This window comes from Pseudopipra pipra, chromosome 4, assembly GCF_036250125.1.
Source record: "Pseudopipra pipra isolate bDixPip1 chromosome 4, bDixPip1.hap1, whole genome shotgun sequence".
Lineage (NCBI taxonomy): Eukaryota > Metazoa > Chordata > Aves > Passeriformes > Pipridae > Pseudopipra > Pseudopipra pipra.
The window spans coordinates 13,225,015-13,249,278 of NC_087552.1; the positions used below are offsets into that span (position 1 = coordinate 13,225,015).

General features: G+C 46.5%; 1 protein-coding gene across 1 annotated transcript in view; it reads right to left on the reverse strand.

Annotated features, from left to right (window-relative positions):
* Positions 1–5,239: 5,239 nt before the first annotated feature.
* SCD5 (stearoyl-CoA desaturase 5) overlaps positions 5,240–24,264 on the reverse strand; it is a 31,563-nt gene continuing 12,538 nt past the window's right edge. The window contains exons 2-5 of the mRNA XM_064651668.1: positions 15,726–15,856; positions 11,280–11,485; positions 7,522–7,754; positions 5,240–6,967 (exon numbers count right to left, since the gene is read on the reverse strand). Of these exons, the coding sequence (XP_064507738.1) occupies positions 6,777–6,967; positions 7,522–7,754; positions 11,280–11,485; positions 15,726–15,856 (761 nt within the window). The 3' untranslated portion in view covers positions 5,240–6,776. The remainder of the gene's footprint in view (positions 6,968–7,521; positions 7,755–11,279; positions 11,486–15,725; positions 15,857–24,264) is intronic.

Sequence of the window (24,264 nt, forward strand, 5' to 3'; positions counted from 1 at the left end):
CGTAAGTGCTCTTCACGGGGACCGAACTGTGCGCCATCTCACATCTGCTTTCTTCCTTCCAGGGACAGAGAAGTGGGAATTCTGAGCCTCCGTGTCTTGACATCAAGTAGCAGGATCAGGCCTCAGAGGTATTTTGCTTTTCATGTAAAAGAGAGGACTACCACAGGCCTGACTTCTGCCCTTGCAGACCTCACTCACAGCCCAGGAAGAATCAAAGCAACCTCATGCTCCCCTAGTTACAGTCCTTCTCAGATTGATATTGCCACTGAAGGCTGGCTGTGGTTATCCGGGCCTGTTTTTCTGGGGAGGAAAAGGTACACAGAGGTGAGGAAAACAGAAAAGGGAATTGCTTTGAGTTTCTTTTCATTCCTGGGAAATACACGTCTTCTGAAAAAGTATATTTACCACCTGTTTTTCATGTCCTGGTCCTTTCTGCTCCAAAGCTGGAGTGAGGCCTGGCAAGAGACATCACCCACCCAGAAACAGGAGTGGTGAGGTTAAATACAGCATGGGTTAAATGGGGGTAAAACTGTCAAAAAACAGTTAAAACTGCTTCTCAGTTTAAGTGTTAACCCTCGTTTCATTAGCCAGATCATCTCTTACCAAAGCCATCTGTTCTTTTATCCAGATTTTTAAATATTGTGATAGACTTCCTAACTCCAAATGCCCTGCTGATAAACAGATGCCGTCTGAGCACGCGCGCCCTTGGCTTGGCTTTGAGAAGGTGTGCTGAGGGTTGCTGGAGAGGCAGTCACCTGCAAAGGACACTCTCTCACCCTGAGAAATATCCCCAGATCCCAGCTCCCTCTTCCCAGCTCGCCCACATAATCCCAGCTGAGTAAAATTCACCTGGGAATGGAGCAGCAAATTGAAGAGACCCACTACATCTAACTGCAACCAAGTGACACCATTTAAATGTTAGGAAGGGAAATGGAACAAATGGAAAGTTACAATTTTTTTTTTTTTACATAGAAAGAGAAGTCAGAAAAAAAATTACTGTTGTGCTAGCAAATACATGGGATAAAGAGGACTTGCACTCAAGGCAGTGAGGGTGCGAACTCTGGGGAGGAAACCTTGAAGTGCCAGGGTATGCAAATCATCTGCTGCAGACTGGTATGCCTTGTCCCCAAGAGGTACATGTTCTGACCTGGCAGAAGAGCAGTCCCATATGAAGCACAGAAAATGATGTGGGGAAAAAATTTATTTTTTTTTTTTTAAGGATAATGAGATTGTGTAAAATAATTATTTCCTGTTATGGTGCTATAAACACTAATGGAATTGTGTCAGCCAGGAAAATTTAGTACCCCTGGTAAATACCAAGGTTAGGTATACTGTGCAGAGATGGTAGACACCATTTCACCTACATTTTTTATCCGTGCTGCTCACTGGAGCTTTCCCCCCAGGCATTTTCAAAGGCCTGCAAAAGGGGATTTTATGTTTTTACTGTTCTGCATGCAGGCCTTGCTGCTCATCTTCTTCTCTTGGGCAGTAAGATAGATTTTTAAAAATGCAGCTTGTGTGGGGCAATACCTTTACCTGCACTGGGGCCAGATCTTTGCTCCTTGCCCTTTTGCCTGTAGCCCCAGCTTGGCCATGGCTGGTGCAAGAAGGGAGGGGCAGTGGCAGAGCTCCTGGCACGAGGCTGCAAACCGCTTATCTCCCTGGAACTCACAAGTGTGGCTGTATCAAAGCCAGCAGGTCAAGGTGGAAATGGTGGCAGCTGGGGCACAGAGTGGTTGGACAGACCTGCTGGGGTCATTTGACTGCAAAACCGGGGTGAGAATTCTTTAAGCATTTTCTCAGAAAAAGCCTAAATCAGTGTTTAACTCTCCAGGGAGCGGGACAGCAGGAGATGCACTCAGTAAAAGCAGCACACCTCATGTGTGAGGGGTGATTGAAACAGCAAAACCCTCCAAACCATCCAGTGGGCAACTCTGCCCATGCAGGGGCACCCCAGGAGTTTTGGATTTTCCCCCCTATTGTCCCCCTGTTTAGTGGGGCTGGTGTTGCTGGGTATGAGTCCCTGGATGCCAGAGGTTTCTGCTCCCGAGCTGGGCACAGCTGAGTCATTGCGGGAGCCAGAGCACATGGGCACATGTTGGCAAATGCCTCCTTTCCCACTGGGCTCTGCCTTCAGTTTTGCTTTTACTTCTTTTAAAATAAGATCTTAAGGGAAATTGCACCACGATTCCCAGAAACACCCCAGAAAGTGGTAACACCCTGTGAGACCCTTTCTATGTAAGGGTGCAGCTACAAAACAGCCTAGGAGCAAAAATATCAAGGTAATACAAGTCCAGCCTAGCCATGCTTTTGGGAGATGATATACTGTCAACTGATAAAAATCTCTCCAAACTGAGAGACCTCCCGGCTGCAAATAACCCAAACATTGGCTAACCACAGCCCATAGGTCAGTCACCGCATTTCCAGCGTGGGGTGGACTCCCAGGCTCCTGTGGACACAGGAGACCTTTTAGAAGATCTTTTTTTTTTTTTTTTTCCTAGGAGCCTCCTACACCAGCTGCTGAATGTGATACCTGAAGTCAGGCCACATTTCCCATCTGCTGGGCTTATTTCTAGAAAGCTGTGTTCTGGCTGCCGGCCAGAGGACAGCAGTCGCCTTGCACTTGCAAGCTGCAGAGACAGGGATGCAGACACCAAAGGGGCTCACCAGGGAACTGCAGAGCCACTGGAGGAAGTGGGCAGAAATCCGCCCCTCATGCCTCAAGAGCAGCCTCCTCTGCATCCCCACACACCTTCCCCACGCCCCCCAACTCCAGCAATCCACTACTTTCACCAGGTGTTTTTAAGATGGCTCAAGGATATGGTGACCAGCCCAGAGCTCACCACCCGCCCTTTTCCCACCCCAAGTGCCAAGTGAAGGTTTTATGCTGCTGCACAGGACCCTGGCACAGCCCCTAGCCCAGTGCTCCAGAGCAGGACTGCCACCAGCTTTCCTGAGCACTGCAGCAGGGGCTGTCGGGCAGGAGATGGCACAGGAGATGTCTGCTCCACTTGGCTGCTTTTCAGGGAACTGCAAACCCTGATGCATTTCTTCAGCGCCAGCGCTCACCCTGTCACTGCAGCACCTTTGTCAAGGTGTAACTTCAGCCCCAGCAGGTTTTGCTCACGCTTGCCTCCTGCTCCAAGGATTACCCCAACACAGCTCAGCCCGTGGGCTGCGGCAGAGCTGGGGTTAGACAGAGCCTGGATGTTCCCCTGCAGTCAGCCACCACAACCTCGGTCTCACCCCACACCGTGGCAGTGGTGTTTGTACACAGCCCTGAGTGGGGGTGGGTTTCATCACTGTTTGCATGGTCAAGTACACGCTGTAAGTTACAGATTAAATCCTCCCTTAGTGATTGTGCCAAGTGCCAGGGCAGGCACAGCGCTCCCTCGAGCCAACTCAGAGAGCAGGTGACCTGCTCCGGGGGGTTCTGCTGTGGAAGAAGCACACGGCTCCAGAGCCAACACTGCACTTCCTAAGGGCCCCACTAGTTCTGGGAAAAGAGGTAAAACAGATGCAGTCCCTGCCCTTGTGCCAAAGCTGAGAGCCTGGAAACGCTCAGTGCGACACGGCATGGGGCAGAGCACAAACGCCTCTTGGTCCTGGTCCTAGGTGGTGTTATTCCAGATGGTTCAGTGTGCTGAGAACAGAGCTGGACACAACAGAAGATCAGGCACTCTCAGACCGTCAGGTCTTAGATGACAGTCACTGTATCCTTGGATAAGTCCAGCCTATAGCCAGCCACTGATCCACCAGCAGTCCTTCAACACTTTTGTCACTGCTCAGAAACCACCAGCAGGGTCTTTAACTACCAGATCAGCAGGAGAGGTGCCAAAGTCCACAGAAATTAGTGCCTTACTGGGGCTTCACAACTTCCCCACATCACTGCATGCAGCAGTGAATTGATCCAGCAGCTATCCTAGGAGGTGGCTGGGACACTTCCTGCCTCCCAGAGACCCTACATCTTCTTGAGGAAGGGGAGAATACACTACAGAACATGACCAAAATTATTTAAAAAAAAAAAAAAAGGCAAAACAAATTATTCAAAAAGTTCAAAACAAACCCAACCCCCCCCCCCCAAAAAAAAATCCAAACAAATAACAAAAAAAGGAAATGCATGGGTTGTTTTACCAAAATTTGAAGCACCCTCTTCAGAAATCCTCTTTAGGAATCTTCTTGCAAAAGCTAGCTGACATTTTTTTTATCAACTCCACCACATGGAGAAGTTAATTTACAGAAACAGGAACTCAGGTAGTGTAAACTTTAAGATAAGGCATTTGATGGAGGAGCTTTTCCTTTTCTAAATGATGTTTATTTTCAGTTTTTCAAAACCAGGTAACTTGCCAACAGTTTCAATACCAATCTCAGATCCCTGAAACCCACTGGAACTGCTGCTGCTTCTGAAGTCTTACACCTGGGGAGGGGGAATATTACCATGTTGTACTTTCAGGTAGTCAGAGAGGTTCAGAACAGCATGTACCTCTTTGCAAGGCCAGTTAATACTTCTTACACCACATACTTGACAAGAATCAGCTTAAGGAAGTCCAAGTAATAGCAGCACAAAAGAAAAATGATAAAGATCAACAGGAAGTTGTCTCCTAGTGCCCGTGAAGTGCATTCACGGCAGCTCTCCAGTCAGGAAATTGCACAAACAAAACAATGGGAGCGCCAGTGAGATCAGGCACTTGCACATCTTCCAAGCTTCCTACACCCAAACACCAAGTCCAAACCCATCACCTGCATCACCCTGCAGGCAGGTTTCCTGTGGTTTCTGCCACTCTCCAATGGGCTGTTGACCGGACAAAGATGGAAGCAACAGTGCTTATCTTTCTAAACAGCAGGAGGCCAGAAGCCTCTCGGCTCTGGGACCCCGTTTGTTTGGTCAAAGTGTTGTCCTGCAGTCACATTGGGCTGATATTTTTCTATTAAGGTGGGATTTTCACGTGCAAGAACTTGCCACAGTTTCCTTTCAAGCTTATGTCAGCTTCAATTTTCTTTTTCCCCCTCTATCAGCTTGGCCACTACTCCCAAAGTAATCAAATCTCTTGGTGCCCTTCCGTGTGACAACCTCCTCTTCCACTGACATTCAGAAATGCTGAGGGGGCAGGTATTTTGAAAATGCTGCAGCAAATGAGAAACTGGAAATGCCAAGCAAAACCCTGCTGTAATTCTGATGTGAGATGCACAAAGCCCTTCGCTCTGGGAGATGTTTCAAAACAAGACACGGCGGCCAGTCTAACTCGTAACTGTTTATTGTAAATCACTCAAGAGTTTACACATCATTAATGACAAAATAACACTTTTAAAACACCTGCTGGATGAAAGACAGAATAAAGACAACTCTTTTATATTATATGGCATCATTTAAAAAACAAGAAACAGAACAAAAAAGAAACCATTTTATTTTTTTTCCCCACTTTTGCATCTTTCCTGAAAATATCTGGGCATGAGTCTCAGTTATCTCAAGACCTCTGCCTTGCCCAGGGCATGAGGCCGTGTGGCTGGGAAACAGGCACTCCTTCTCCAAGGGGCAAGGCAGTGACCTTCCTTATAAATGAAAATCATGCCCTCTATCTTCAAAAGTGCTCCAGTGCTGACAGTACAAAGCCTCTCTCCTGCACTGGCTAACATCTAACACAAAGGGCTATATGTCCCATTAAATCCACATGCCTTTTTTTTTTTTTTTAATACTTTTTTCCTTTTTTTTTTTTCCTTTTTTTTTCTTTTTTTTTTTTTTTTTGTTAAGCAAGGCAACTGTTAAAATTCAGAAGCTACATAACTGTCTTTATATTTTGCTCAGAAACCAATGGATGTTGCATGCAGCTGAAATATTAGTACAGACTCTGACTTAGATAAAGGTCAGTTTTCTAAGACCCGCTAGTCAAAGGCAGAAAAAGAAATTAAGAGGCCTCTTGTGCAAAAGGAGCTAAAATATGCATGCATTGATGGCCATGACTGATTAGAATACAACTTAGGTCTCCAAACATTGAAACCGAAGCTTTATTTGGCTTAAGACATGGTTGAGCTCTATACATTTACAATTACAATGTATATGTGACAACAAAGGAACCATCTCAATATAGCATCAGTTGGTATTTTGGCCTGTATAGAGACTAATTTTTAACACAAAAGCCTGCTCAGCAATAAATGTTTTTCATATTTAGCAAAGACAGCAGTGCACTGGGCTGGCTAACAGGGCTAACAAAAAGAAGAAAGCAGGTTTTCAAACTAACATTTAACTAAATTTGGGGTGATTTTTCCCCTTGGACATACTGTTTTGTCATTGGTGCTGTTACTGTCCTTTCCATTAGTATGTAGCTGACACAGCACATCGGGCCCTGCCCCAAACCCTCGAAAGATGCGTCTCAAAAGCACATTTGATTAACAGTAGAAACAAAAACCTCTCCTAACTGCACTTGGAAAGGACAGTTAGTTCCTTCAACCTGCCAACGTTTACCATGAACAAGCAAATTACAACGAATCTCAGACATGAACTACAGTGACTAAAATCAAATCTCTCTCCTGTTTAACTGCAATATTAAATAATATGTAACATTTTTACACTTAATAGTCTTAAGTTTGGACATAAGACAGCTAATAAGGAAAAAAAAAAAAAAAGCTGTGGCTGAATCTGTTCCTGTGGTATTAATTCAGCCCAACTGATCTGAAAAAAAGTAATTTTACCAAGAGGTAAATCCACCACAGGCACGGGGTTGCACTCACACCCACCCACCCACGCGTACAGCAGCGCTGGCACAGCAGAGCGTTACTTTTCAGGCACTGCCATCTCCGGTCCTTTCTTTGCGAGCCTGGATCATCTCCTTCGGAGCCTGCTTGCGGTCAGTGACCAACCCCAGCCAAAACATGAAGTCAATGAACCAGGTGGTGGGGTTGAACTTCAGGCCCAGCTCACTGGCTGAGTAGTCAAATGGGAAGGTGTGGTGGTAGTTGTGGAAACCCTCACCTGGAAAACAGAGAGGGAGTTTAAAGATCACATGGCTGGCACTTCTATCGACTCAGGAACACGCTCAGGTGGGACATCCCAACACCCATTTCCCAAGTCTTGCATCTAGTGGAGGTTACGCTCCACCGCAGATACAGGAGACCTCTGGGGCAGACCCAAACCAGACTCCACTTCAGTGCTCTGGGCTTTCCTCCCCAGTAGGAAGGGGCACGTCCCACCCCTTACACTCAGGGAAGAAAGCCGTAAGTGCTTCAAGAGGGGATGCACAACTGAGTAAGAAGCAGGGTCACTTACTTCTGCTGCCCTATCCCCAGCCAGCTGCTGAGGAGAGGATTGCTACTGTGTGCTAACACCTCTCTTCCCAGAGACTACGTGACATGACTTCAATGTAAAACAAGGCAGCCTTCCTCTACGATGCGCAAGCTCCAGCCTCCTCCAAGCCCTGGAGTCCAAGTGGTGTCCAGCCGCAGGTGCCCAAAGCCCCAGCCAGGGCGAAAGGGGATGGGATGTGGCTCTTGAGTTTGCAAAGCTCTGCCCAGGGCTGCTGCACTTACCAATGGCTCCCAGCGTGACCAGGGTGTTCTGGCGGGGGTTGATGTACTTGTCGTAGGGGCGGTTGCCGTACATGTGGGCGGCGCTGTTCACCAGCCAGGTGACGTTGAGGGAGATGGTGTAGCGCAGGATGGAGGCGAGGAAGTAGGCGTTCCACAGGCTCTCGCCCCAGAGGTACCACGGCACAAAGGTGGGGATCACAAAGCACATCAGCACGACCGAACTCTTGTAATACCTGCCGGCGGTACAAGGCAAGAAAGAAAAAAAAGAAAAGACGGGGAAAGAAAAGGACACGGTTACCGTGGTGGGAATGACAGCTGGGGTGAATGGGGCTAGGCCTCTGGAGACGTGGCTCTGCCAGAAATACCTCGCATAACCTGGGCTGGCCCCACAGCAGGAGCAGCAGGGAACATTTCAGACATCCACAGTCATGACACAGTTTTTCCAAGAGCAATTCAAAATGCCAAGACTACCCAAACCCCCAAAGCAGCAGGTAACACTGAAGCTGAACAGCTGAGACCCAGTCCCAGAGCAAACCTCCCAAGCAGACTGAGCACCTTTAAACCTGGGGAAGTGCAGAGCTGGCTGCACACCCAGGGTCTAGGGTCCGTCTCTGGGACTGTAAAAGCCCAGGGCTTGGCAGAGCTGTGTCAGAAACACACTCACTGCTAAGAGCCAGCAAAGGCTTCCCCCGTGCTCCAGTCAGAAGGGAACCCACAGCACAGGGCAGGAGCACCTCCTTTCTATACCACTGCTGCTGTGTGAGCTCCAACAGTGGCAACACACCCAAAGCACCTGCTGAGAGACCACGGGCAAACCCTGCCAAAGGTAAGGAGAAAGATGCACCTTGGCCTGGGGGCCAGGAGGATTGGCTGGCAGAAGCCTTGACGCTCCTCCATACACTGGACAAAATCAGTGTTCAGTGCAAAACGGGGAGGGAGGGAGGGAGCTGAACAGTCTGAGAACAAACAGGAAAGCTTCACAGTACAGCTAAAGCCACACACCCAGACGGGGCAGGGAAGAGAGAGTGTAGAATGCACGGAGCACAGAGGTGAAGAACAGGAGAAACAAAGAGAAAAGTCATGCTGGGTATATTAAGCCAAGTCAAGTGGAGACAAGGAAAAGCTCAGTAAGAAGTGGGGAGACAAAGCCAAAATCAAAATCTGAAGTAAATGGCTCTAAATGTAGAATGGGCTAACAGTGCTCAGAAGCAGAGAGCAGAAAGACAGCGCAGCCTGGGAGCCACCTACAGTGTGTCCACCGCTCCAAGGGAAACAAGGTCTGCCTTCCCCACTGGGCCCTTATAACTCCCTCCAGATTTACTACAATGACCCTGTGGTATCATCATCAAAGCAAGCTGCCACATGAAACTAGAGTGGTAGGCTGAGGTGACAGGACTCTGAAGGGTGCAGAAAGAAAAGAAATGCAAAGTAAGACCCATCTTATTTGTGCCCATACGACAGGTTTAAAATAGATCTCTGCTTTTGCTGAGTTTTCTGGAAGGGATGAGGAAGAACAGAGTTTGGATTTGTTAAACAATTATCAGAACTTTGCATTTGCTGAAAGTTTTTCAGGTAGGAAGAACTGTCATCTTGGTTTGACAAAACCAAACAATTTTCAATTAAAACCACAGAGCACTGGAAAAACGTTAATATTAGCAGTGCTTTTGAAAGGAAGAAAGTTTTCATGAACATAGTTCTCATCTGTAACACCTCAGCCAGTTTTGACCATCTTGTATAAGAAATAAATCAACTTCTTGCCTTGCAAGTTCTTTGTTTGGTACTTTTGTTGTTGTTTCGAGGTTGTGCCTCATATGCTGGGCTCCATAAGGAGATCTGCAGCTCTCCAGCAACACCAGCCATGGGGAAAAGAGAACATCTTCTCAGCTCTCTCACAGAACTCTGTCTTCACTTACCTGAGCCAAGGCCCTCCAAGGAAACAAGTCCCCATTCTTTGCTCCACCCAAGATAACAAATAATTTCCCACTCATATGACTGACTTTTGATAAGGTTTGCAAACCTCATAAATTCAAGGCCGGGATTTAAGTAGAGATGGGGGAGAAAAATACTTTCCAGTCCATAAAACTCCTTCAAAGTTCAAAGCCTCTACCACTCTGGGAAAATAAAATAAAATATGAAAATAGTTTATCAGGCAGCAATAAAAGTATTCTGTGAGTTGCAAGAAGCCCAGACCGAAGCCTTTGATGAAGACATGCTGAACAGCATATGAACATCTGAACAGCACTTGACTACATTGTCTCCCTTTGACAGAAACATCCACCCTGGAATAAGAAACCTCCTTACCTGGAGTTCGGGGGCACCAATATCTCAATACATGCTTGGGGAACAGCACTTGCTTTCACCACGTGAAAACTTTGTCACGAAGACACTTCACCTGTGAGCTTCTCTCTCACATCACATGCAGGATTAGTGCTCTGTTATTCACAGAGGATAAACTTTGCTATCAGTCATGCCTGGAGCAGTGCTGTGATTTCAGCTGAAGTGATGTGGTTTTAAACTGACTGAATGGTACCTTATACACAACTCAGCAGCACCACTATATTCAGCAAAGTTAACAATTTGGCCTTAAAACAAAACGTGACAAGAAGGATTTATTATAATTCTTACTGATCTGACCTGCCAGGTTTTCCATGCTGTCAAAAACCCCCAACATTTCAACCTTGTAGAAAGGAGAAACTCAAATTCTGATTCCCAGATAAGGGAAGGTAAACTCCAAAGTCCTAAATTCAAATCCAGAGCAAAGACATTTGCAAAGATACAACTTCCCTGCAGAAAACGTGCTTCTTCACTTCTTCACTTCTTCACCTTTGCAGCATAACCCAAGCAGTAGAGACTACTTCTCATGGGATGCTGTTGTCTTGGAAAAGGTAATAACCAAGAGCAGCTGCAGCAAACTGCATGGAAGCTGTTGCAAACAGGCACTGCCAACTGAGGAACCAGTAAAAGCAACCATATGTGGAGGGCAGTATTCCTCACTCCTCGAGCATTTCCAATACAAGGTTAATTTTTGCATTAGAGAAGTCTGTGCATTAGCAGAAAAAAACTGATTTCTAGACTCCACTGACTGCTCCCCTCACCCAGAAGATATACAGAAATGGCCTTATGCAATTTTCCAAACTGCCTGGATTAAATGCTTGCAGGCAGAAAGAGTCTTCTTGTGCCTAAAGCACAGGTACTCACATAGAGGACAAAGAATGTTGCTCACTTCCCATCTCTCTTAGCATGTGTAGCAAACTGAATTAGGCCTGTGCTAATTCCCAAGGGAGATAATTAATCCTGTGCAGAATGGCAGTCTTGGGAGAGGAAACACTTGGCCTGCACTGGTCCACGGGTGCCAAAGATGACTTTGCAGAGTAAAATGTGCACTTCTGCACTAAGGCAGTTAGTGATTACAGCATTTGCTCCTATGATCAAAGCAGAAGGCCAAGACCCGAGCAACTTCTGCCACAGCTGTTTTCCTAACCAGCCCTGGCTTTTTAGAAAAGCAGAGAGACAAGGACAGGACTCGCTGCTTATGCGGCAGGGCCCGTAAGGACAGTCAGCAAGTTTCAGCCACATGGCACCAGTGGGGGCCAGAGGGAAGGCAGTCCTAACACCTGCCATCAAGGTGGCAGGGAGGATACCTCAGGGGAGAAAAGGGAGAGATAAAAATAGGGAATCGGCCACAACTAGACAAGCAGGCAGAAGGATCTCTCCACCCCCACCTCACGTCAGGGCCCAGCGCTCTCGCTCTCACTTACTTTCTTTGGAACCTGACGACAGGGTCATCCAGCAGGTCGGTGAAATCCAGCTTCCTGCCCTTCTCTATGACGTCCCGGTGCTTGCGCACGAACAGCCAGCCGATGTGGGAGAAGAAGAAGCCGCGGCGGGCGTTGTGCGGGTCCGCGTCCGTCTCCGAGTACTTGTGGTGCACGCGGTGGTCGCGGCTCCACTCGTAGATGTCGTTCTGCACAGAAAGCGTGGTGGGCTGAGAGGAGAGAGGCCGGGCAGCGCAACCTCCAGCTCCTTCCCCACGCAGTGGCAGCACCAAGCCCCTCTCTGACGCTGCTCAAGAAAGAGTATTGACTAAAAACATCCTGAGGGACCCCGGCTTTGCAGACAGCCAGCCCATCACACTGCTCCCTGTCAGAACGGGACCTGCTCCAGGAACTGGTGACACAGACTGGACGTGTCCCAGGGCTGGAGATGGCTGGAAGCCAGCAGCCTCTTGGGAGTTACCACCATCAGACCACCCTGGTGCTGTGCCCTCCCTGGGTATTTGCTGAGTCACCATCATCAGTCCACCCTGGGTGTTTGCTGCCTGAGGATGGACACTGGGCTGAAAGGACAGGGTACATACATGTTCTTAAAATAACATACATTGTTATTTTAAGAACCTGCCATGAGGGAGCTTGCATATTTATTTTCAGGGGACTACTGTGCAGAGGCTCTTAGGTCTGGCATACTTTTCCTGAGCTGGTTGCAGCTGGTTACCACTGACACCCTCCAGGCACAAACACAGCCCTGAAAATGGGACAAAGCTTGTGGATCACTACAACTACTGTAGTGTACAACATTACACTGAAATGCCTTATGGCTGTAAAATTTCACGCTTGGATCTATAAAGAGAGACTTTCTGAGTTTACTGAGCAGAAGGGATTTCAGCCTCCCAATTTGTTCTGCAGGATGCACTGGCTGAATACACTGGACTAAACTGGTGGCTTTTGCAGTGGTGCCAAGCTATTAGTGCAGGGCATTGTAAGCACGTACAACACTTGCAAAACCTCAGGCCACATACTCATGTATGAACTGAATTGCTCAACACCAGCACCAATGTTAGTTAATGCTCACAGGAGTGTGAACTTTAACTGGAAAGTTCTTAGCAGAGTGTGCTTTCCTCTGCTATTTCCATCTTTGCACACTCAGGGAGGTACCCAAGCAGTAATACCCAAAGGAAGGAAAGGCTTGGGTTAATTTTAAGAACAGCACCCACAACCACCAACCACAGCAGCTTTGCTCCCAGGAGAACCGGGCAAACCATTTGCAGTGTCTCTGAAGTAAGTGCAGGGCACCAGCCATCGTGGCACTGAATATACCACAGGACACAGCAAGCACAGGCTGATGGCAACTGTCTGTATCTACATTTTGTGAGACAAAAGCCCTATGCTGAAAGCATTGCAGAAATCATTGCTCTTTCTCTCAGCTACCAACATTTGAGAGAAAGCACTGGAGGGGACTCCAGGAACAACTGCAAAGAGCAGCTAAAGAATCCAGCTCAGATGCCTCCATGTCCAACTGCAGCTTTGCAGAAATGCTCTCTGCCTGCAAGAGCACACAAGGGACAAGTGAGGAACAAAAGCCCCAGAGAGATCTCAGCTCCACTGCACTCAGTTTTGCTCAGCCCTGTTCTGTTGTCATGTCATGAACACAGTGATGCTGGGAGTGGGCTGGGGATAGGGGGAACACTTTTCTGCAGCACTGACTCATCTAAGCCATTGAGAGGAGGCAGTGAAGATCAGCCCCTTGCCAGCATTCCAGTATGTTGCATCTTAACTATCCCTTTGCATGAGAAAACAAAGCAAACTGAGTGAAGCAAAGGAAGCCACCAAAGTCCTCAGTGAAATCAAGGGGAGACCTTTACCTTCCTGGAGAAATCAAAGGGAATGAAAACCTCTACACTGCTTCAAGTGCCTTCAGTGAGAATATCCATATGACTGGAAAATGCCAAGATTAAGTAATTTAAAAATAAAATGGGGTCATGCAAGAAGCACATTTAGAAAAGGTCCTCTTTCTTAACCAGAAATAATTTTTTAAGTGAGAAAATTGATCAGTTTGTCACAAGAGCACCTGATAAATTATTTGTGGGACAGCAGACAACCAGGAAAAGCAATGATACCGTGAGAAATTACCTTGGCTTTTCACACCACAGCAAACACCTGCAGGGTTGGCAAAAGACATGATTCCCCAGATGAAAGGGTTAGGAAGCTGTGAAACAACTGAAATGAATCTAATTAAAACCCACAAAGGCTAGGAGGAATTAAAGGCCAGAGGCCAGAATTGTTGACAATAAATACACCAAGAGTTGGAGCACAGCATGTGTTAAATATGCTCTGAGTGTATAAATAGCAACCATTTTTTCAGGAACACATAGCTTTTGATCAAATTTCAGGTATGCACAGGGGTGAAATCCCTTCCAAAGCAGTGAGTGACAGTATCATGCTGTGACAGTGATGCAGACATGAGGTTCATAGACCGGGCTATGAAACAGTCTCAGTGTGCTGACACAGATTTCCATACGGCCACTCTTGCTGTGCACAAACGCACCCAGCACAACCTCAGCTGAACAACACAGCTTGTGTCACAGCGATGGCATCAGCACAAGGCAGTGAGCAGTGGAGACACCAGCACGTCCCAGCTGAGATGCTGGAACTTAAAAGGACGAGGAGATCGATAAGCCGGGTATTACCTATGTCTGAAACAGACATGTGACAGCAAGAAGCACAGTCTTTCAAAATTGTGAGAGCTTCATTCTAGATGGAGAGAAGAAACACAGCTCAGCATGCTCCAACCATAAAAAAATGCACCAGGCCACATAGCAAAAATGGCTGCATCTGATGGTATTTCAGAGGAAGTACAGCACGTCACAGCCCACGCAGCATCAAGCTAAAAGTCTACAGCGAAGTTTCTTTCCTCTGTCCTTCAAGAAGTCTGCATATTTCCTCAATATTTAACATCCAGGGACGCTGTAGGTATCTCCAGTGCTACCTCTTCCTCCCACAGCCAACATGAAGGAGATGTCCCTGAAAACTCATCACTCACTGTCAGTTTGTGGTGGTAAAAACAGCCTTTATCAGGCAACCGATGTCACGGTAATTAGCAGCAGGCTTCAGACTGCTTAAAACTTAGAGCAGGCAATTTGACCTTTCGTTTTCTTTCTGATATGAAGGGCACAAAGGTGGCCTGAATTTACTTTGAAGTACTTCCCTGCCTCAGAATCACACCATGTCCTCAGACAAAAGCTGTGATGAGGCCAACGCGGCTGAGAGCAAAATCCATGGCAACAGGGGAGCAGAACGCAATGAAATCCCAGTGTGCAGGCTCACTGTAACCAGCTCAACACATTAATTTAAATTACTTATGAGAGATAAGATCAGCTGTGTAACAGGAGCACAGTACCAGGGGGTTCTCAAAACTCAAAACAGTTGTTTAACACACTGAGCAAAGGGATTGTAAAGCTCTACAAGGAACTGAGCAGCAGCTGGAGTATGGTTCAGAATAAAGAAAGGTTATAGTCAAAATGGATGCACTTCCACATTCAACCAAAAACCACTGTGCTCTTCGTAATGTCCAGAGGGATTAACAAAATTAATTCTTTTCACCTTACAAAAAAAATAGATCAAAGATTGTAAGTGAACAGTACAGAATTGAGTAAAGGGACTCTTTTCATCCTCTGTCAAGGTATATGAACAAAAAGTCAACCAATCAATTGAAGGGAAAAAGCTGAAAACTCAAGGCATGGTACCACAAGGGGTTATGGCAGCCAAGCTCAGTAAGTTTAATGTTATTACAGGTTCATATCTCTATCCTTACCAGCCAGGGGAGTAACCAAATTCACACTGGTTCGGGGCTAACTCCTACAACCAGCTGGGTGTTACACAAATGTTTCTGTGGTCTAAGATTGCCTATCAGTAAGTACAGAGCTAGTAACACACTCCTTTGCAAATGTATTTGAATTTTACTGGTGAAAAACACTGCATAAACCAGAGATAAATTAAGATTGTGAAAGGATGCCTGCTCTCCTTTCTGGGCACACAGTCTCCAACCGCCTGGATGAGCAAAAGCATTTGATTATGCAGACATATTTGCATCAAGTTCATCCTTACAGAAGTTTCCATGCTGTCCTGTGAAGTGTGGGGCCTGACCTGTGCCACAGATAGGCTGCTGGGGGGCTGAGCCCCTGATTTGGGCACTTTCAGTGTGATCCTTAAATAATTATTGCTCCTGGACTATCTAATCCATACTGTTATGTGGGTAGTGAGAGGGGCTGTGCATGCCCTGAGCCAGCAGAATGTGTTACAGCAAATAAATGTCTTTCTGCCGGTATTTTTTTTTCCTTTCTTTTGCTGCCTCTAAGCTGAGAGGCTATCTGCACAGGAGAAGAAAGCTGCCTGGAGGCCAAGAATCTGAACAGGCAACCACAACCCCACCTGGAAAGCCATGGAGTTAGCTGCAGCCAGAAAGATCCTCAAAGGCAGCTTGGCTTTGTAGGAACGGTGGCTCCACAGGCGATGTGCACCAGCCGTCACGCCCAGAGCCGTCATCAGGAAGCAGAAATACGCTGCAAGACACAAAAACAAAACACAGGGTGTGCCAAGGGGCCAACTGCCATTATTTTTGCTTTCTCTGATGTAAAGATGATCCTTGCCTCTGCCTGCTTACACCTGCAAGGTCACTCAGAAGACGAGGCTGGGCAGACAGGAGGTGAGGTTCTCAGCCCACCTCTGCCTCACAGACCCAGGGGCACATCATTCCACTTCCCAGCCCTCCCCATTCAGCCAGTGCTTGTTCAGAGGGTTTGCCAGCACTGAAGCACCATGCCATGCCATGTTTATGCAGTGTGCCTTTGCCAAGCACAATGCAGTAAAAGTTCACCACTCCTGTCAGAAGAGTAGCAGCAACTTTCCCACCAGGACACTGCCAGCCTCCTCCAGACAGGTCTTTGCTTGAGTCTGATCTGTCAGCTAGTTTAAAAACATCACACCCCATCCCTAAAGATGCAAGCTGTGCCAGAGTTTCCACAATAAAACTTTCTCTCATCATCAGTAGCTCATGACTCAGTATTAAAAAAGCGTCAGGAAGTGGAGCATTCTCCCTCTCCCTCAGTTTCAGGAAGTGCTTTTCCTTCCCTTAATTAAAAAATTGGCCAAGTTAAACTTGCCTTGAGCATTTTTTCAGATGGCCAAGACAGCACAAGAGCAGGCCTGCTCCTTACTCATCCCATTGGCTCCATGGTGGACGCACAGCTCAAACAAGTGTACCCTCATGCCTAAAATAACACCCCCACTGACCACCGTCACAGCGTAGCTGCATCCCTGGTTTCCCTTTCAGCAAGGGCCGTGTTCCCACATGCTCCAGCCAGTTAACCTCAGGTTTCCAGAGGCAGGGGGAATGGCTGGCTGGGGCAGAGGAGTGAGACAGTGGACCCAGGCCTGCCTACTCAAGCCACACATCTGTGCATTGACTGCTTCTCCTTTGATGTGTCCCCTGTTTGTGCCTCTGGTGTCTTTGAATTCCCATGTGATGGATGATCCGTAACCTGAGTTGTTCTGACTTGCAACAAAAGAAGAGGCTGTGGGGAAAGGGTTGGAAGAACAGCTGCTCCTCCTTCTGGAGAGAGACCAGAGAGAAAATGGGAACAGTTAGGAGGAAAGTATTATGTAAGTCCCAAATAAACTGGACCACTTACAACTACTCGTATTCAAGATACCCAGCTGTCATAATATGCAGGCTCTCATGTCTCCCTCCCATAGGTGTTGAATTCTCATGCTGTGCCTAAGGAGGACAGGTTCATTTTACAAGTGTGAAATTAAACCAAGAGTAGATTCAAACAGCAAGAGTACTACAGGACAACTTCAAATGAGTTTGCACCATCTGCAGCGATGTGTTGTTTAGCCAGGGCTCCCTGCCACCCTACACACACGGAAATGTTTTGGTTAAAACAGCTTATTTCAAATACCTAAACAGAGTTAACAGAACAAAAAGGGAAAACATGATCCCCATAAGGGGGTTTTCTAACCTGTGTCTGCACTAGAGTCTGTCCAGCAGGGGAACCCAGTTAGACGTGCAGTGGCTAGAAAGGAATTCACGATCACCTTTTCCCACTGTGTAATGTAAAATATCTGTCCTTGCAAAAAGAAAACAAAAATATGTACATATAGGTGGGTGTCTACTGTGTCCTGCTATCAACTCCCAACTCACAGTGCTTGAAATTACAGCATCTGAGAGAAAATATAATAGAAAGACATTCGGTAAAATAACAGCAACCATATTTCATGTTGATTGTCACCCCCGCAGACTGAAGAAGCACAGGGACCTTATCCACTCCAGTGGCGAATCCATCAAAAACAGATTTACCCAAACTGCTTCACATTATGTACATGACCAAATTCCTGTCATCTCCCTGTCATTTGTACAGCAAACCAAAGCCCTCCTTGCAACAGACAACTGAAATCAGAATGGTCCCAGTAAAGATGATGTCTCCCTAAAACCTGCTCTGGATGCCATCATCGAAGAAACAATTCTCCTTTTCAGCAGGCTGCAGTGCTCATGCTACTCCCAGAAAAAGCTAATTTGTGCAGTTGTGCACTGAAGTCTATCACAAAATTAAAATTTTTATCTGCCTGAAGGGAGGTACAGAAATTACCTAAAATCATGCGTTCTCTGTTCACAGTATTTACAGATTTTGCTGGATTTACAGATTAGTCTCACATCAGTAAAAATGCCAACACCCCAACACTCCAGGCTCCACTGCAGTCTTGCAGTTCTTGCACATGGCTTGTCAGAGCAAGGATTTGGACCTATGAAATTAGGGAAAACCTATCCTTCCATTTTCTGTATGTGATGTTGAGCTGTGCAGAAACATCACTAAATAAGGCCTTCCAAATCACTCAAGTGACTGTAATTGTGGGAACAAATCTGTGACACACAGAATACTGACATTACCCAGCTAACATAAAAATATTAAGGTTAGAGTCCTGAATCATTACAAGAAAATATTGTCTGTGGGCTTTATGACTGCTTAACATCATGCTAGTCATGGGCTGAAATCTTCCACATTCAGCCGTTTCTTTCCTTCCTTAAAGCACAAAAGGGCTTTTCAACCACTTCAAAGCAACAGATCATTTAATCGACCAAGTGCTTCTCAAGGCATTCATCCATCTTAATCATGAATGATTGCTTAAAACCAGAATTAAAGATAAATGGGTAGAATGAGGTCTATGCAACATTAAGGTTGATTTTGCTTCCATTCTCTGTCCAGTGCAAGAAAGAGGCTGAGTGTAGGTGACACACAGACCACACGGAATAGCTGCATTGAATACAAGTGATTTTTGCTGCTTGATGATTCAGCTCTTACAGAGCTCAGCTTCAGAGACCCTTTCATTCAGCCCACTCCACACCACCAGCATTGCAGCAGAACACACAACACCATTTTGGGAGTCTGGGGGCTACCCTAGGGTCGACATGCCACCCTGTGTGTCCATGCCTTTGAACAGCACCTCCTAGCCCACTCCCCATCCCAGCACCATTCCCAATTCACACTTCCCAGGAAACCCTGTGGTAGAGGGAAAGGAGCGCTGTTGCTGCACAGGCAGCAGGTCCCCAGCCCTGGACCATGACCAGGTGAGCTTGGCTGTACTTCAGGCCAGGGACTAACCCCTGTTGTGCCCCAGCCAGAGGAGGGGGATGCCTGTTTCCCAGGGGGCAGCCAGCACTCTGGGCTCTCCCCAGGGCCACAGCTGGGAACAAGCCAGCTCTCACCTGTGCAGACTGGAAGCAGCGAGGCAGAAATGCCAACAAGAATGAGTGCCAGACTGAGGAAATACCCTCAGAGCTTCCCAGAAACATGCTGTCCTGATCAAATGGGGCTTTCCCAGGGCTTCCCTGGGCCACAGCACTTTCTAGCCCTCTCCAGCCCTCCAGAGACCTGCCAGCCCCAACCCTCTACTGCAGTGATCAAGCAAAAGCCGCTGGGGCTTTACACCCACGCAACATGCCTATTTTTTGGCTTTGCAGAGGAGGAATCATAAGAGCAGGAATTTTCCTAATATAAATCCTGAGGGCTGAAACATCCCCAGAAACAAATAAACAAAATTACTCAGGAGTTTAGTGACCAGAAACAAATCCTGTCAGACAAATGTGTTGTTTGGTGATAGCAAGTTTCTGTGATTCTTACAGCAATTAGAGTGCCCAAAAATATTACCTGACCACTAATTCCCAATGTATAAATAGCCAAGATGAAAAATATTTTCCATATAAAAATAGGTCTCAAGCTTTCCTTTGCAGAATAAATTATGATCTCAAAACAAAAATCAGACTATCAACCATTTGATTTTACATTAATCATGCACAGCTACAGTAACTACATGACAAGAGAGCCACTACTTACCTACCTGTCTCATTTTTGAGGGGTGGAGAGTGTGTGTGGAGTATGACCATCTCCATGAAATAGAAAAGGAGTACAATACGGAGCAAAGCAGCCCAGTCAATAGCAATTCCCCCTTACACTGAAAACTCCCTCTTAGACCTGTAAATAAACAGGTCTCCTAAGTAATAAAGAGTAAATAATATTTATTGCAGAAAAAGGGGGAAAAAACCCCACAAGAAAAGCACCAATAAACAACCCAGAAACCAAACAATTTCTGTTATATTTCTTTTTAATTCAGTGGGATAGCTAATGTACAAAGAGGAAGCTGCTAAAATAGCCAGATTAGTCTTCTGCATGTTTTAGTTAGCCAACTCTTCAACCAGGATGACTTATCAAAGCAAAATCACACTCACAAGGAATTAACATGTTATTAGGCATGTGTCATCCTCACACACCTCTGCAGCTTCTGAATATTGTGACAAGGAGATCTACAGGTCTGCAGGGCCTTCTTGGGCCTGCTTCTGCTACTGTAAAATTGTTACTTTTGAGAATTTACTTGGAACAAGAGCTGAATGATCTTCCCTTGCCCCTAGGATGGTGTGGGAATGCTGTGTGCCATGTCTGCAGCTCCCCAGAGCAATAGCTAGCTTGGCCTGGAGAGGTGGTGAAGCCCCAAGTTCACACAGTTTTAGAGAATTTCAGCTGGCTACAGTTTGCTTTGAATCACCGTCTGCTCAAAGCAATAATTACAGGAGCTTTAGCTTTGGTCAAGCCCATTTTTCTCCCATTGATCTGAATATGCTTCAGAACAATTGTCTGAAGTCAATTCATCCCAATGAAGACCCAAAACTCTGCAGGGGTATTTAGGGCTTGCTGCAGGTCCAAGAAAAGTCCGAGACCTGGGTGCAAGCACCTGAAACAGTGGAGCCTGTGCCAAGAGCTCTGGGCTCTGCACAACTCCAACACCAGTCCCTGAGAGGCCTTTGACTGGAAGGTAAACCAGGATATGGTTCCTAAACCAGGATCCTTCAAAAGAAAGATTATTTAAATCCAGAAGAACAGAGGCTTTAAGTGGGTTCCTCCTTGTTTCTCCCTACTCTTTCTGAAGGCCTCCTGGCAGTCAGTCTCAAACACAGGAATTTTACTTCCTTCTTCCATTGTGTCTGACACCCTGCAAGCTCTGCAATACACAAACCAGAGGTTAATGGAGCAAACACCCCATGGTGAGGGGGATCCCAACACATTACTCCCCTGGACAGGGAACACAGTCTCCCCGCCCTGGAGCCCTGCAGAAGCACAAGGTGTGACAGAAGCATTTCCAACCGTGAGCTCACTCAACAGAGCACAGCACAAGCAAAATGCTTCTGAATTGAAGCAGTGGGAGAAGCACTTATGAGAGGGAACAGCGAGGAAGAGGAGAAAAAGAAAACAACAAGTCACCCTGTGCAAAAGGACAAAAGAGAGAACCAGTGCATAGGGACAGGAAGAGGATGCAAGAGAGACAAGATATATGAGGTTAAACTACTATGCAAGCAGGGAGCTGGCGGGTTGCTAGGCTTCCAAGTACACTGTGCCTGTGCACAGATGCTATTTATGGGAACATGCCAGAATCAATAGGCAGAAGATTTTTATTCAACATCCTTATTAATGACCTGAAACAAAGGCAAACAGCATATTAATTACAACTGCGGATGATGCTAAATTTGGAGCAGCAGCAAGAGAGCTAAGAAACACAAAAGGATCCATGTGGAAACAGGGAAAGCAAGGCTCAAAGTAAAGATCTGCCTGGACAGACAAAGAAAAGTAATGTAGTTTGGGGAATGATAACTGCAGACAGGGATCTGCAACGAGGATGAGAATCTTGGGGAAGCAGAGGCCTGCAAGGAGGATCACCAACAGCTCATAAAATATTCTCGGCGTGCAATATGATAAGGCAGCAAGACATCAGTGTGATTCTGAACACCAGGCACAGAGGTGTCATCTCACTGTCAGACAGAAGCAACGGAAACCATACCAGGCAAACTGTTTAAAAATGTATGGGATGGAAGATCAACAGCAAAGAACATTTGAGCCATGTTTTCCAGAACAACTCATTATCTCCCATGGCTGGATTTCCAGAAAACCTCTACTAAGCCCAGTGCCAAACTCTTCTGAAAAGCTCAGTGTCCAGAGGACTGGTCTCTTATGAAGATACAGAGACATATTGCCACGGTCTATATCTACTTCCCAGGAATTAGGAAATCATCTTCTGCTCTAAGTGGTTGCTTAAATTGGAGCAGCTCTCACCCCTCCAAAAAATTTCAACTCTATTGTATGCTGAATATCAAAATTAGAACTTCTCCTGTTTCTGAAACCTTGGACCACATTAGAAACATGATATGTATTCACTGTTTGTGAATCCAGTGTATTCCAAATTGATTTTGACTTTTATTTGGTTATAAAAAAGGCAAGTCAACCAAAACAAGATGCTCAACAAGCACTGGGTTCACTCTGCATATCTGAACACACAGTGCTGGCTCCTGAAAGTGATGAGATGATTGGACATCATTCTTCAGCACAGATTACAAGGAGACACTGTGGGAGAGCAACTATCCACACATTACCAATGTCAAACATAACCCAGTTAGATGGAGCAAATCCCAATTATCTCAGAGGGACAATGCACCAAACATGAAAATAGTAGCAGTGAAACAAAATCAATTGCACATTCACAATGGAACTACTGTCAATATATAAACCATCTTTAATATACAGAATAACGTCACACAGCTGTTCCCACGGGGTGGCAACACATGGAGCCTGGCACCAACTCACACTCAGTGCAGCCAATTCGTGCCTGGGCACAGGTGGCACAGAGAGGAGGGATAGCACAGCCAGGAGCAGGGAAGGGAATCAGCCCTTGCCAGTCCCACTGATGGCATCTCTCTCACATGTGGCTTAACACCTCACAGTGCCTTGCAGAAATAAGGGATCTGAACACTGCATTCAAACACAGCAAGGTGACTGCTTTCAACCTGACACCGTTTGGGGTTGTGCAAGTTGTTCCAAACACAGATCCCACCACAGCACTATTATCCAAGACAGACTTTGGGACTGGATAAGTTTTGTGAACCTTTGAGCTTTTTGCACGTTCCAAAATGTAACAAATGTTTTGCTGGTGCTGATGCAGCCCATCACCAACTTGGTTTTGAGTCAAGCCATTACAAATCCCACCTCGGCCAGCACGGGGACATACAACACCCAGTGCCAGGAAGCAGGGCAGAACTCCCAGATCACCTCTGTCTCATCACTACCAACAGTGGGTGAACAAACATGGGGGAAACTGCTCACCACTTCAAACAAGACAGAGGACATACCTTGTGAGATCAGAACAGTGGCTCACCTAGCCTAGTACTTTCTTCCAAGGGGGGTAAGGGGAGTTGCTATTCAGAGGAGACCAAAGAATTAAAAAAAAAATTAAAAAGGGAAAAAAAGACAATGCAGCCCAGTTACTGTTGCACTAACAGTGCCTGCACACCTCAAGTGATGTGGACTTCAAGATGTGGCATTTTGCACAGACAGTATGTGAAAAGTAATTATCAAGGCTGGATGCTGTCCCAGAATTGTTATCACACTTGCTCCTACTAGGAAGGTGACATATCTTGGGTCAAGATAGCCACCAAGGGTCAGAGCCTTGGTTCTACGTCTTGTTCAGAGGAAGTGAGCCCCATTTACTCCTGTGCTGGTGCAAAGCCTAGCACAGTGAGCTCAGAACAAGATGCAAAAGCCTCACTCTCTCCTAGGAATTGCCACTCTCATGGACAGTTTAGCCCTGACACAGCTGCTGTTCCCATGGCCCCAAGTCTGCAGGCAGGAGACCCTTAGCTGGGGCTGCCAGATCCCCTTCAGACTGCTCAGTGCTTCTCCTCTGTCACCCCGTGGGGGCTCAGGCAGACAGAAAGATCACGAGCCAGAAGCAAAGAAAGCCAGAAGCACCAACAACGAAACACGGACCAGAAGAACATCCAGTGTGCTGGCTGTGGTGACATACAGAGTAGAAGAAATCTGTACTCCAGCCACAAAAACACATCCTGTCTGAACTTCCTGTCAGAGTCCATCTGATTTCTGGTTGTGGTTGCCTTTCTCCCGAGGTGTGTGTCACAGCTTCTGCCTACAGTCACTCCCTGCCAACCCTTTGATGCAAAGCCCCCCTCACAACCAACCCACAGCCTTAATATCTGTACGTGTGCAGGGAGCTGTTCCTTGAGTGGTGTCTTCAGCTTCCCATTGCTATTGTGTAAAAACCTTAGCTCTTCTACTGCCACTGTTTTGGGGACAGCTTCAGAACACACAACACTCCTATTATTCTGCTGGAGGTCTCATTCTGCTGGGTGATGACATTCCCAACACTTCCTATAAGATCTGATACACTCCCAGCTCCAGGTTGAAGTTATATTCACCAAAGGCTTGTACATTTTTGCACACACACAGTTGAAGGATCCATGGCAAGATCCCATGGATACAGGCAGGAGTAATTTCTTGAGACATGGATTCTAAACACACTAATGGCAAAGAAAGTACATATTTTGCTTGTGGAAGAAAAATTAACAAACGTAAGGGCT